The following is a 13,818-nucleotide window of genomic DNA, read 5'->3' as shown; positions in this document are numbered from 1 at the left end:
CCCCCCGGCTCCTTTTTGGGATTGAATACGACTACTACAAAAAGAAAACAACGAAAACTGAGCTCACCGGAATCGCAGGAGTTGGGGTGGGTGGGGGGTGGGGGGTTGGAAACATGGAGAGGCTACGAAAAGAAAGTTTCTAGTCTTTTTGCTTCTTGTTTCATCAAGTGGACAGTCAACAGGATTCATGATAAAGAGCGATACGGTTCAAGACCCGTTCTGGATCACTTCTCTTTTTTGTTGTTGTTGTTTTTATTGTACATTTTTTTTGCTTTTTGTTTGAAGCCTGTTGGGACACATGTAAAAAAAAAAAAAAAACAGGCAGAAGTCTTGATTTCAAGCGGGAAGGGAAAGAAAGCAAATGAAAATGTTGGAGATTTGCCTGAAATTGGTGGGGTGTAAATCCAAGAAAGGGCTCTCGTCCTCCTCCAGCTGCTACTTGGAAGGTAAGCGCCCCGCACGCTCTTTTGTTCGCGAGCTTGACTTTGAACGTATTCAACGGAAGAGATGCTTGAAAGTCAAAAGGGGGGGCTCAGAGTGGCTCGCAACCACGCAAGGATTTTTGGCTTTGGTGGAAACTGCGGAATGGGGAAGGGGGGGGAAACGCAGCTCAGGGGAGGTGAGGGAGGCCAGACACACTGGCGAGCGGCGGAGGGAAGAAGTGGAAAAAGAGAGAATACACGGAAATCTGACTCCCCCGGAGCCTGTGTCCCACTTTACTGTTGTTTAAGAGGAAAGTTGCATCGAATCTCCAATTCGCACTCCAAAATCGAATCTTCCTGACTACTCTCATCAATCATTTAGAAGTTTTGATTCAAGTGTGGTCTTTGTTGCCCGTGACTTCTTATATTGTGTTCAACGCCGGTTCCTAAAGCGAGTAATTGATTTAGACCCCGGCTAATGAAGCACATGAGGAATTGAAGGAAAACCGGGGCGCACTCTTCCAGTCTTTTATATAACGGACATTGCGAAGGAGTTGTGTTGTGTTGGAAGAAGACCCCATGTGAGCCAAAACATTGTGCAACCAAATGATTTAATCATCAGCACCATGCTCACTCTCGACTCCCCCAAACTCCCCTCATGGTGATGACGGTGATGAAGACTCCAAATTTTAAGACCATCTGGATAAACAACATTCCATTCGGAGTTTTGACGCAACTTGAATTTCTTCATCCTTTTATTGGAAATTTGCAATTCATGGAACAGTTGGGATGTTCCACTTTCTTTCAATCTTCGTTTGGGCATCTGACAAAATGTCCTCGCCCCGAGTGTCCAGAGAAAATTCTCTCTCTCTCTCTCCCCATTTGATTAATTGACTTGAGATATATATATAACAAAAAACATAAAATGACGTGGCGGGCCGGATGTGGTCCCGGGGGCATTGAGTTTGACACCTGTGACTTGCAGATTCTTTGATGGTTTCCCTCTTTTGAAACCACATTTTTGTTTCCAAGTAGTCTGGTCTTTCAAGGTAATGCATGTCTTGCATCACCGTGCAAGTATTATGTGCATTTCTATTGCTCAGAGCGGCGGAGGCTTGGCCATAAAGTTTTTACAAGTTACACACACACCCACACAGACACACACACACACTGTTCCACTTAATCATCTCGTTGTCATCTCAGCCACGCAGCCAGGACATGCTGTAATTTCTCCCACTGCAGTGACTCTGGAAGGCCCACAGTCATCTTTTTCTGTTTGTTTTTGCTCCATCTCTTGCTCCTTAATTCATCCGGTTTTCCATTTTGGGTGGGCGTCATTCCGCTCGGTTTGTCGGTGAGTTGTCACCCTCTCACAAAGGTATGCGGTATTTGCGGCACCTTAAGTGGACGTGTGTGACAGAGGCCGCCTACACACTTTTTCAGTCCAGGCCAAACGCTGGCCGTAAGGAATGTTTTGGCCCCTCAAAGTCTGTCGCCTTCGCCTGTGGTGCTTTTTTTTTTAATCACTCCATGGATCCCTATGTTACAGTAAAAGAAGCATTCAACTTATTACTGCTTTTTGGTTTGCATGTCCGGCGGTCCAGTTGTTAACAGGAAGCTTGAAAGACAAACACAGCTCATTTTCCCCTCGCAAGTTTTTCCCCTTGGAGTCCACTGCGCTTTCATGGACTCCTGGAAGGATTCATCTGGCATCTTCTCCGCCATCTTGATGCGGCGCACATCTCTGATGACCTCCTTGAGCTCGGGGAAAGAGGGGGACAAAAATGGTGGCTAGGAAGCTTGCTCCAGCGTGTTCATCTTGGCCAGGAAGTGTCAGATGCTCAGGGCATTGTGAGCAGGCGTGTTGTGGTGAGGCAACCTCGCGTTTTGATGCCACAACTTCCGAAGCGAAACATCGCAGGATCTCTTTTTAGATCCTTTTAAAAATCTTTATGCCAGTTGACTGTAGCCTTGGCAGAGATTTGGAGCTCCTTACCTCCACAGCGACACAGTTGTAATGTCCTTATCAGTTTTCTTTATTGTGATGCTTTCCCCCTTCGAGTCAAGTTGATCATACTTGAACAGAAACTATGTCGTAAGAAACAGCCCCCCCCCCCCAACACACACACATAACGCCCCAATTTTGGACCCTTTTGTTACTTTAACAGTCAAGAATTGCATTGAAGTCCCATGTGTGCCATTTCTTACATTCTAATTATGAAAGACAATATATCCCTCTGTCCTTCCATTATAAACATGGTGGGGGGAGAGGGAAAAAAAAAAAGGAACTTGCCTGGAATTTTGATTATGCACACGCATGACTGCCTCCTTTTGTCTCCAGTAGCCTTGAGGTGAAATTACAGCCTGGTCGACGAGTTCATTTTGTGTGTGTTTATAAAAACCGCTATCGCTTCTGCCACTCAAGTTTGCCCTCAGGAACATTGTTGTTACCCCCCCCCCCCCAAAAAAAGGGAATTCGTTGAGGTTACCAATGTAATGTGATTCTTTTTCTGTTGCTTTCTAGAGCTGTTAGGCTCGTCGCTCAAAGAATGTGCGTGTGTTGTCGAGGGGGTGCGTCCTAACGTCCTTTGAGAACATTTGCGACAACAGCTGCGCATGTTTTGGCCAAACTGCTGCTCAAAGTTACTCCTCCTGCCAGTGACTTTCCATCAAATGTTCGGATTTTCATTTGACTTTACTTTCATTTTATGTTTTTTATTTTGCTCTCCGATTTGTATGATTCAAGATAGCTGTCACTTTATCAAAAAGCTTGGTGTCGGGATTCATTCTCACGGTCCGATGCGTGCTAGTTGCTCAGGTCGGAAATGAAAACTAAGCGAGGATAATCCAGGAAATGAACAGCTACGGGGACAGACGTAGAAACTGCAAAGTCGCGTGATATTACACTAAACAGCTCGTCGAATTGTCCAGCGGTGGAAGCCCAGCAGAACGTTTGAGATGATACATTCAAACTCCCAAAGTATCGTGAACAAGTGCAAAGACCAACGTTACAGAGTTCACGCATACCAAAGATGCCGACCAAGCTCTCCCCGCATGGTTGGATTTCCTCGCATTCCTGTCCACTTCCACATGTGCTTAAACGTCTGTTTTCTCATTTTCAGAAGCTCTCCAGAGACCAGACTTTGAGGGTCAAGGTCTGACCGAAGCGGCCCGTTGGAACTCGAAAGAGAACCTGTTGGCCGGACCTAGCGAAAATGACCCCAACCTGTTTGTGGCGCTGTACGACTTTGTGGCCAGTGGCGACAACACACTCAGCATTACTAAAGGTAAGGGCACAAATCAACATTTTTGCACTTTTTAACCATTTGAATTCTAACGAGCGATCGGCATGATCAATATGAACAAAGTCGGTGATAAATTACAAATGATTTAGTCAAGGAAGGGATTGAAATAGGACGCAGCAAGCAATTTTGAAATTACGTCTAAATATGGTTATGTGATGTTGTAAAACACAATACGTGCGTGCCGTCTGCGTATGCTTGGCAGCAAGCTGGATTCATACAATCAAGATATATCGCCTAGCCTTATTTTAACGTAAGCGAAAGACAGCGGATTTACTGAGTAACGCTCTACAGATGGCCTCAAATCATATGCGCAATCTGCTTATGCGCTTCCTCTCCCGTTCTCCTTCTGTTTTGTGTCTTGCACTCCCACTCTCACTTCCTCACTCGGGTTCCTCTTTTGCCGGAACACCAGGCCGTAAAAAAAAAAAAACCAAAAAAAAAAACAATATGGATCGGTCAGACAAAACAGAGGAAGGAAGAAGAGAACATCTGCACTTGTGTGCGGCAAGACAATGCCTTGAATGTAATGTTTGTTTGTTTGGGGTTTTTTTTTCCAATGAATGTTCCATGCTAAAGGTTAGTCAAATAGTCAAGTAGTTTTTTTTGTTTTTTTTGTCCAATATCACGGCAGCGTAAACACAAAAACAACAGAGTCGTATATCATCAGCTCAGAAATTCAATTGGACTGTAAAACACAGTCTCTTGGTAATAAATGTTGTTTATCCAACAGAATTGGTCAGATTTGGAAAAAAAACAAAAAAAATCACCTTGGCTGACAATAAAAGGTTTTGAATGGTCCTCTAATTTTGCTTGCAGGCGAGAAGCTACGCGTGCTGGGCTACAACCACAACGGCGAGTGGTGCGAAGCGCAGACCAAGAATGGCCAAGGCTGGGTGCCGTCCAACTACATCACCCCCGTCAACAGCTTGGAGAAGCACAGCTGGTACCACGGGCCCGTGTCGCGCAACGCCGCCGAGTACCTGCTCAGCTCGGGAATCAACGGCAGCTTCCTGGTGCGCGAGAGTGAAAGCAGTCCTGGCCAGAGGTCCATTTCCCTGCGCTACGAGGGGAGGGTTTACCACTACAGGATCAATACGGCATCCGATGGCAAGGTGACGCCACGCTTTTACACGTTACACTTTAGGTGCCAAAGTGCAGGCCCCGGGGGGGGGGGGGCAAATCTGGCCCGCCGCATCATTTTAGGTGGCCCGTGAAAGAAAATCAAGCATGTCAACTTTCATGACGCCTGCTAAAGTCTGAACCAAAATTTCAAATTGCCAAATGTAATCCATGATGACGATGTTTGAACGAGCCACGATTCTTGATTTCTGATTTTGTGTCTTGCTCAACATGAAGCTGATATTGGTGCAAGGAGCCGTTAGTCTGTTGCCGTCCAATAACTGAAGATTAGACTGCCTGTCATTGTATGCCACTGGCATCGACAGAAAAAAAAAAATTAATTATACCACAACAATAATAATGAGAGATGCTATGAACATTTCAACATGATTGAGTTATTTCAAGAATCACCCCACACTTTTTTTTTTTAAGTCGCTGATTCGTGATGGGCCCAAAAAGTACTAAAGATAAAAAGCTTCGCCTATCGCGACCCATTAAAAAAAAAAAAAAAAAAAAGCACTTGTGTGCCACCGCTGCCAGCCATGCAGCTAGCCAACCTCGAGGAGCACCGAGCAATGACAAGAATGCATCTTAAGCACCAGTGTGCTGCACGTAATGACCAGCAAGTCAGTGACGCCCATGCATAGCACACACAGACGCGGCCAAGTCTGCGCACACACGGGCACGGTTGCTTTTCCGCAGCTCGTAATGTGTTCTGTGCTTCCCACCGAGAGCTCCAGCTCAAGAGCTCCCTCGGGTTGCCGCTCTGTTTCGCGGTCACTCTCCGCGTTATTACTGCGGCCTCAATATCTGCTCACGTCGCTTTTGTGGCTAACTGCTGGTTTTGAAGGTCCTTTTCACAACACTGGAGGTGGCTCTTTTTTTGTTTTGTTTTCCGAGCCTGTTCACAAGTGAAGAAATGCAACAGGCAGATTCGGGAGTTCTTAATTGTTGTCGTCTTCCTCCCGCCAGCTGTACGTGTCGTCGGAGAGCCGCTTCAACACGCTGGCCGAGCTGGTGCACCACCACAGCACGGTGGCCGACGGCCTCATCACCACGCTGCACTACCCGGCGCCCAAGCGCAACAAGCCCACCATCTACGGCGTGTCCCCCAACTATGACAAGTGGGAGATGGAGCGCACCGACATCACCATGAAGCACAAGCTGGGCGGGGGCCAGTACGGCGAGGTTTACGAGGGCGTGTGGAAGAAGTACAACCTCACCGTGGCCGTAAAGACGCTCAAGGTGCCATTCCGGTCACATTGCGTTAAATTTCATGACTCAGTACTTGACTAGTGTTTTCATTCAATACTTACTGTTACCCAAGTAATTATTTGGAGGATAACTTTTGCTTGAGTCATATTGTTCTAAAGTACCGATCCGCTTCAGTCCAAAAGTTGGCTCCTCAGACTAGCTCGACCCAAGTAATGACTTGATTAAGTTAGCTGAAGTTTACCGGGGCCTCAACTTGACATGCGGGATTATTATTTTTATTTTTATTTTTTCCCCACAGCAACTTGTGACTCGCTTGAAACTTTCAGGTTAATAATTGATTTACACATGATGTATGTGGCAGAAGAGTTCTCAGCTGTTGTCGGTGTTTTTTTTTTGTTTTGTTTTTTTAAAGATGCTCCCACCAAGTGGTTGTAGGTTGTAACTACAGCCAGCCTTGTTTTGCTCTTTTCAGGAGGACACGATGGAAGTGGAGGAGTTCCTCAAGGAGGCCGCTGTTATGAAAGAGATCAAACATCCCAACCTGGTGCAACTCTTGGGTAAGGCAGCTTGAATTTGAACGAAAGACACCGTACCGACGTGCAGAAATTGAAACCTGAATTCGGCGACGATCTCACTCAACTTGAGGTTAACGGCGATACAAATTTGGATCAGGAATAAGAGTGGGATCGCCGATTATTGGTCAATGGTTTCATCCCTACAAATCACATGTGAAATTCGCTGACTGAGCATTTTTCTTGTGTGTCCACACCAGGCGTGTGCACACGGGAGCCTCCGTTCTACATCATCACAGAGTTCATGACCCACGGCAACCTGCTGGACTACCTGCGGGAGTGCAACCGAGAGGAGGTCAACGCCGTGGTGCTGCTCTACATGGCCACACAGATCTCCTCCGCCATGGAATATCTGGAGAAAAAGAACTTTATTCACAGGTGGGCTCTCTTGCTTTTAAGCTCATACGGAAGTAATGAGACCAACGACTTACCAAGAACGGTTTGGGCGCGGCCCCTAATGCTTGGGTAGGATTGGTGTGGAAAAATGTGAGACGGCAAACACTTCTATGATGAATTAGACGGGAAATTCCACTGACCACTGACCTCGCAAATTGTGCTTGAATGGGCAAAAATATCCTGCAGACACACTCCAAAATTTTGCTGATCGTCGTCCCAGAAGTGTGAACAGCTCGTGAATTGTTCAAAAAAAAAAAAAAAAATGAGAGAGAGGGTGCATGAAAATTCTTCTCTAGTTTGTGCCAATATTTCGTCCATATGGTTAATTTGGTCAGACAGAGTAAGTGTACATGCAATACATAAAACAACTCACATGTGCAGAACGATGCGGCATAGTTCATTACTAAAATGACTGATTTCCTAAATTGCAGGACTCTGGCTCACTTAAGGAAGCTAGCTTAATGCTAACACACAGTGTAAAACACCATGCGCAGGATAATGAAACTAGCATCAGTGTTGCGGTATTAAACAATGGATATTTTGAACACAGTGCGGCAACACATGTAAACAGACAATAGAACAATACTCACTGGCATATATTTAACATCTGCAAAAAAAAAGACTAATATTTCTGCAGCTTAAGTCAATAATTTCTAGAATGACCCCCCCCCCATGAAAATAAACACGTTTTTGTTCACATCCAAATAAAATCCACATACCCCCGGCCAACTGTCGATTACTCACCCCCTGCGCGCTCTCCTGCAGGGACCTCGCCGCCCGCAACTGCCTGGTGGGCGAGAACCACCTTGTAAAGGTGGCAGACTTCGGCCTGAGCCGGCTGATGACGGGCGACACGTACACGGCGCACGCGGGGGCCAAGTTCCCCATCAAGTGGACGGCCCCGGAGAGTCTGGCCTACAACAAGTTCTCCATCAAGTCCGACGTGTGGGGTACGTGTCACCCTGCCGGGATTAATAATAGCGGCGGAAGGGAATTTAAAAAAAAAAAAATATTCTTCTGACAACTTTTTCCTTGTGCTCCCATTGGTGGCCTTTTGTTTTTTTTTTTTGCTTTGTTTTCCTTTCACATTTGCAAAGCTATGGGAAAACTTTGTTTTGTTAGCGTCAAGGTTGAGCCAACGCTAGTCTGCTCGGGTTAAAATATAGCAACTCCTTTGACTAAATATATTGTGTGCTTTATTATGATCATCTGTCTGTATTCAAACTGGACTCGTGTGCCGCACCCGCAGCATTCGGCGTCCTGCTGTGGGAGATCGCCACCTACGGGATGTCCCCTTACCCTGGCATCGACTTGTCCCAAGTGTACGAGCTGCTCGAAAAGGACTACCGCATGGACCGACCCGAGGGATGCCCCGAGAAAGTCTACGAACTCATGAGGGCCTGTGAGTAGATCGAGTAGTGCGACGGTTAGCATACCACTGCGCTGTTTTCCATTATCACGAGTGTTATCAACTCCCCATTAGGTTGGAGGTGGAATCCTTTGGAACGTCCGTCTTTTGCCGAGACCCACCAAGCCTTCGAGACCATGTTCCAGGAATCCAGCATCTCTGACGGTGAGTCTGGAACTTGTCGGGTTCCTTCTCCTGTTACACGCTCGCTTGACTCAATGTATATTGTTAGAGGTGGAAAAGGAGTTGGGCAAGAAAGGGAAGAAGGTGACGTTGGGCTCCATTCAGCAGGCTCCAGAACTTCCCACCAAGACCAGAACGCTGCGCAAAAATAAGGACAGCCGGGATGGAGACAGTCCAGGTAAGAAGTGGTTCCTCGAAACCACGGGATGGTTTTGGCGCTGAGGCCTTCTTCGGTTTTCGTCCGAGGATGGCGGTTAGCACAGGTGGTGGTTGCTTTGGGTTTCAAATCTCGGCTCCAACCGTCCTGTGGAGATTTTTTTTTTTTTTTTGTGTTCCAAAAATGATGTGAGCGATTTTGGAAAAATAACACCGGTCAACTATCAATTTTAATCAGCGATGGCTTCGTATCTCCCCAAACGTATTTTTGAAAAATGTGTTTACTTTTTTTCCTAGCATCTCAGACTTGTGATAAGTGATATCTCAAAAATGAAGCTTTTTATTTATTTATTTTTTTCTCCAAAAATATGCAGCTGGCTGATGTTGCAGCGTACTGATCTTGTTCCCTCCTCAGATCCGGTGGACCCTGACGTTACACTGCCCTCACCGATGCTCCCAAGGAAAGAGCGCCCCCTGCTGGACGGCAATCTGAACGAGGACGACCGGCTGCTGCCCAAGGACAAGGACAAAACACGCGGTGGCTTTCTGAGCCTGATCAAGAAGAAGAAGAAAAACGCCCCGGCACCTCCCAAGCGCAGCTCCTCCTTCCGGGAGATGGACATCCACCCCGATCGGCGGGGCGGCTGTCCGGACCCTCGGGACGGGGACTGCTTCAACAACGGTGGACCTTTGTCCATCGGCGACGCCACGCATGTGCTGGAATCCTCAAAGTCTCTGGCGACGAACAATAACGGCACGAACGGAGCTCCCACCTATCCGGGACCATTGTTCCCCCGGAAGAAGGGCGCCCCTGCCGTGCCCGGACCCGCCGGCAAGGCAGCAGTCACCCCTCCCGGCGAAGACGAGGTCATGACGAACTCAAAGCGCTTCTTTTGGTCCTCCAGCCTACCCGTCGGCTCAGACGGCACCCAGTGGAGGTCCGTCACCTTGCCGAGGGACTTGGGCCAGAGACACTTTGACTCGGGAACCTTCGGGGGCAAACCGGCGCTCCCCCGCAAGCGAACCAGCGAGCAGAAAGGGGATCCCGCCCCTCGAATGGGCACGCTGACTCCGCCTCCGCGTCTGCCCAAGAAGGCGGAAGAGTTGCCAGATGACGCGCCGAGAGACACTGAGCTGAGTCCCGGATCCAGTCCCCAGGCTTTAACCCCCAAGGTAGTCAAGAGGCCCGGGCTCCCGGAGAACTCCAAGACCAGCGCCCTACACGCCGAGCTGCTAAAGCCCAGTGTCTTCCCGGCATTGGGCGCCGCCGGAGATGAATGCCGGGCCCGGCGCAACAAGCACACCAATGACACCCGAGAGAAGGGCAAGTTCCAGAAGCCCAAACCGGCTCCTCCGCCGCCGCCCGCCAACGCCAAAGCGGCCAAAACCACCCGCAGTCAAGATCTCCCGTCCCCTTTGTCAGAAATCAAAGCTAAGGGCCTCCCGTCCGCCTCGGAGCCCCAACACGGAACCACTCCCGGCGAGGGAGCCAAGAAGCTGCCCCCGAGTTGCAACTCCAAACCTCAACCGCTCAAGACCTCCGCCTCGGCGAGCGGCTCCCTGGGGGGTGAGCCGGCCGCCTTCATCCCCTTGGTCAATCCCCGCCGCTCCCTGCGCAAGACGGCCCCGCGCCAGGCCTCGGAGCGCACGCCCAACTCGGCCGTGACCCGCGAGATGGTCCTGGAGGGCGCCGAGCAGCTGCGCGCAGCCATCGGCCGCAACTCCGAGCAGACGGGCAGCCACGGCGCCGTCCTGGAGGCCGGCAAGAACCTGTCTAAGTACTGCGTCAGCTACGTGGACTCCATTCAGCAGATGCGCAATAAGTTTGCCTTCCGCGAGGCCATCAACAAGCTGGAGAGCAGTCTGCGCGAGCTGCAGATCTGCCCCGCCGCCTCCGGGGGCGTCAACGCGCAGCAGGACTTCACCAAGCTGCTGTCTTCCGTCAAGGAGATCAGCGACATCGTTCAGAGGTAGCGGAACACGGACAAAATTGCTACCAACTGAAATCTGCCCACTCGCCCGAGAGCTGGCGCCGGTACTCCGGATACCACCTGTGGTCTTTGCGGATGCAAGCAAAGGAATTGGGACGATTTTGGAGTTTGAGCCGATGTTGAGCAACTGTGAACAAGTCGTCGTCATCATTCTTGAAATCTCTCCTCCCTTAAATACAGAAAAAGTGCCCGTTTTCAAAATAGGTTGCCTTCGACTGAGTGCATTGCACCCGGAATCCATTTGTGCCAGTCAATCCCTGATGAAAGGGTTTCCCCAACTGAGGGGCGGCACCCAAACGTGCCACAGGCTTTTTGGTTCATGTGTTCTTTATCGCAGTGTTTTCGCTTACCATTATTTTGCCGAGGCACATATTTTACAAACAAAAAAAAAAAGTCACCACCAAACAAAAATGCCACCGAAAGTATAGTACTTGGAGGGTGCAAAATGTTGGTATGCAGTTGGAAGCGTTTGCCATTTTATTTGTTTGCCTTCTTTATTTGTTTATTTGATGCATCTTTTCTGATGTGCATAGTGTGAGAGTGAGTGTGTAAATGTGAGAAGTTTGTTTGTGAGCGATTGTGTAAGAGGTTTGTGTGTGTGCGCGAGAATGAGGATGTATTATAAAGTATCTGTCATTGAGTGTGTAAGAAAAGGGTCGATGTTAACGCGAACATTTATGTATTTGTTTGTGTGAGTGTGTCACAAAAAGGCTTCCAACTGTATATGTACTTTTGCTCCCTCCGTATCCGGAATTCTGTCCTAATTTCGTTAGCAATGAAGTGAAATTTGGGCACAGTGGTTGGTAATCACTGGTTTGAGGCGGACGTCGGCGTTACGGCGTGACGTCATGTAATTTAGCGAAATTCGGGTCGCATGGCGGAACGCGGCAGTGGTGGTGGGGAGTGTCTTCAAAACGTTTGTCAAACCCTGACTCATGTGACAACAATTCAAAGTATTCTCTTCAGTGCCGTGCGAACGCCTTTTTCTTTGTGGCTCATCTTATGCCGCCAAGATGACGACAGCCAAGTAAGTCGAGTGTAACTGTTGATACGTTGTGCCTTCAAGACTTTGATGTTAAATGGCCATACAACAAAAAAAATAAGGAAAGGAAAAGTCAAGCCCTGGTCTAGTGTTGGACTCTTTGAACGGAACTGGACAGTTTATTAAAAGCCATCAGTAGCAGCTTCAATACATTACAGACTCGAAAGTGCGGTGCGTGTGCGAGTGTGTGTGCGCGTACGCGGCATGTGCGGAAGGGCAAATGGTTTTAAGTGTTTTCAGTATGTGTGTACGTGTTTTTATAATTGTGTGTGTGTGAATTTGTGAAACGTGAGCAGTGGACCTTCCTGGATTTTGGTGCCGCGGTACAGTTCCGTGTTCTTTGCTCCGTCGTACGTACCACTACCCCTTTGGGTCTAAGTCTCGTCACCAACTTGTAAATATGTTTTCTTACGCCTTTTTTTTTTTTTTTAGCCTCACGGTGCAATTTTGTTTGCAATAAAATGACAAACGCTGAAAAATGAAACGTGTTGCTCAAAACACTTAAGACCTGAACAGCCCTTTGTGTGTGTGTGTTTAGTACTTGTGTCAGCGTCATTGTGCGTTGCACTAAAAAGACTTTGTGATCTGGAGAAAACACGAGACGAGACATGGACAGGTTATGTATAATTTATTTTTTTTCTCTGTCTAGAAGTCTTTTCATTAAAATCAAAATGTCAACATTTTTTTAAATCATATACACGCAAAAATAACGCATTTCAATGTTAGATCGGTTCGTTTGAAAAAAAATGATACATATGTACGTTGTTTACTTTTTTTTTTTCCTTTAGTCGTGGGACAGACAAAAGCAGAAAGTGGTCACTCAGACAGCAAAGGGGAAATGAAGAGCATCCCCTTTTCTTAAAAAGAGTTAAGACAGCAATGCAGGACTCAAAAATAAATACAAGTTTTGCACATGATAAATCTGGCAAAGTTCAGTAGTGTGTGGATGGAAGTGTCGGGTTTAAGTGGATGAGTATGTGTCTCTCCTTTACATACATTTATTATTAATAGAAACTATGTTACAGAGTATCGCCCCCAACCTCCCCGGGCAATTGACTTACAGGCAGCCCACTACTAACACGTCAAACTGTACAATGTCCAGATGCCACCGAGCCAGGGCATAACCACACAGTTAAGCAACAGATTTATATACTGTACACAGCCGTCCGTTCAGGAGTCACTATAGCACACACACACAAAAAAAGGGGGGCTTTTTGCCTGTTTGGGGGAGGAGAGGCTGGGCATGCTGCTGCTTGGTGTATTATACAAGGAGGCCATTTTGAGGACCAGACAAGGCCATGCTGCTTTCGACACTCATACCAAAAAGAAAAAAAGCTAATTTTATAAGCCAAATTTGGGAAATGATTAAGACTATAAGGCAACAAACAAAATGGTGCTTGTGATATGACGATGCAACCATTTGACTATCGGGGTTTTAATTGAGCGACATTGATCTGCATGAATGGTGAACACATCTGCCTCATTGTTCTCGAGTTGGAATCTCTCTTGCGGCCTTCCTGTAAGGAGCTTGCATGGTCTCTCCGTGCTTATGTAGGCTTTCTGCAGGTTGTCCGGCTTCCTCCAAATACTTTTTAGCTTCGTTGAAGAGTCTAAATGTGAATGGTGGTTTATTATGTATGGTGTGATTGACCGGCGACCAGTCCAGGGTGTATGCCAGGATAGGCTCCAGCTCACCTGCGATCCTAATGAGGGCAAGTGTTATGTAGAAAATGGAAAAGCAGTTTTCCGTCCACGCTTCTTTGATGAGACGCCTTAAAATGGCGTTCGTGCCTTCGTTGTCCCGAGCCACCAAATCTCGCCGGGGTGAAGAGGGGCAATGAGCAGTAATTTAAGTTTAATTCATAGACAAGTCATTTGGAGCTAAAAAAAAAAGCAAATATTTAAAAAAGTGACAGTAATGCAATGAATAGGTAGTGGCGAGATTTAAAGGAAAAAAAAGGGTGGGGGGGGACAAAAAAATTGGCTGGGGGTCAGACAGGAGGAGCAAG

General features: G+C 47.5%; 1 protein-coding gene and 1 long non-coding RNA gene across 4 annotated transcripts in view; both read left to right on the top strand.

The window, feature by feature from the left end:
- abl1 (c-abl oncogene 1, non-receptor tyrosine kinase) overlaps positions 1-11,881 on the top strand; it is a 24,162-nt gene extending 12,281 nt beyond the window's left edge. The window contains exons 1-11 of one of the 3 annotated variants that reach the window (XM_019867992.1): positions 7-446; positions 3,545-3,709; positions 4,544-4,839; positions 5,819-6,091; positions 6,534-6,618; positions 6,834-7,011; positions 7,795-7,979; positions 8,279-8,431; positions 8,513-8,602; positions 8,670-8,798; positions 9,192-11,881. In XM_019867992.1, coding sequence (XP_019723551.1) covers positions 362-446; positions 3,545-3,709; positions 4,544-4,839; positions 5,819-6,091; positions 6,534-6,618; positions 6,834-7,011; positions 7,795-7,979; positions 8,279-8,431; positions 8,513-8,602; positions 8,670-8,798; positions 9,192-10,750 — 3,198 coding nt within the window. In that variant the 5' untranslated portion in view covers positions 7-361 and the 3' untranslated portion in view covers positions 10,751-11,881. Of the gene's footprint in view, positions 1-6; positions 447-3,544; positions 3,710-4,543; positions 4,840-5,818; positions 6,092-6,533; positions 6,619-6,833; positions 7,012-7,794; positions 7,980-8,278; positions 8,432-8,512; positions 8,603-8,669; positions 8,799-9,191 lie in introns of those variants that run through there. The other 2 variants (XM_019867991.1, XM_019867993.1) reach the window with 2 other exon arrangements.
- Positions 11,882-12,388: 507 nt separating this feature from the next.
- The window catches only part of LOC109514695 (uncharacterized), a 4,445-nt gene continuing 3,015 nt past the window's right edge, over positions 12,389-13,818 (top strand). The window contains exon 1 of the long non-coding RNA XR_002168034.1: positions 12,389-12,425. This is a non-coding gene — a long non-coding RNA (uncharacterized LOC109514695). The remainder of the gene's footprint in view (positions 12,426-13,818) is intronic.

This window comes from Hippocampus comes, unplaced genomic scaffold, assembly GCF_001891065.2.
Source record: "Hippocampus comes isolate QL1 unplaced genomic scaffold, H_comes_QL1_v1.1 scaffold19, whole genome shotgun sequence".
In the NCBI taxonomy this organism is placed as follows: Eukaryota; Metazoa; Chordata; class Actinopteri; order Syngnathiformes; family Syngnathidae; genus Hippocampus; species Hippocampus comes.
The sequence above is the reverse complement of the archived record's forward strand: the minus strand, read 5'-3'. Positions and strand labels throughout refer to the sequence as shown.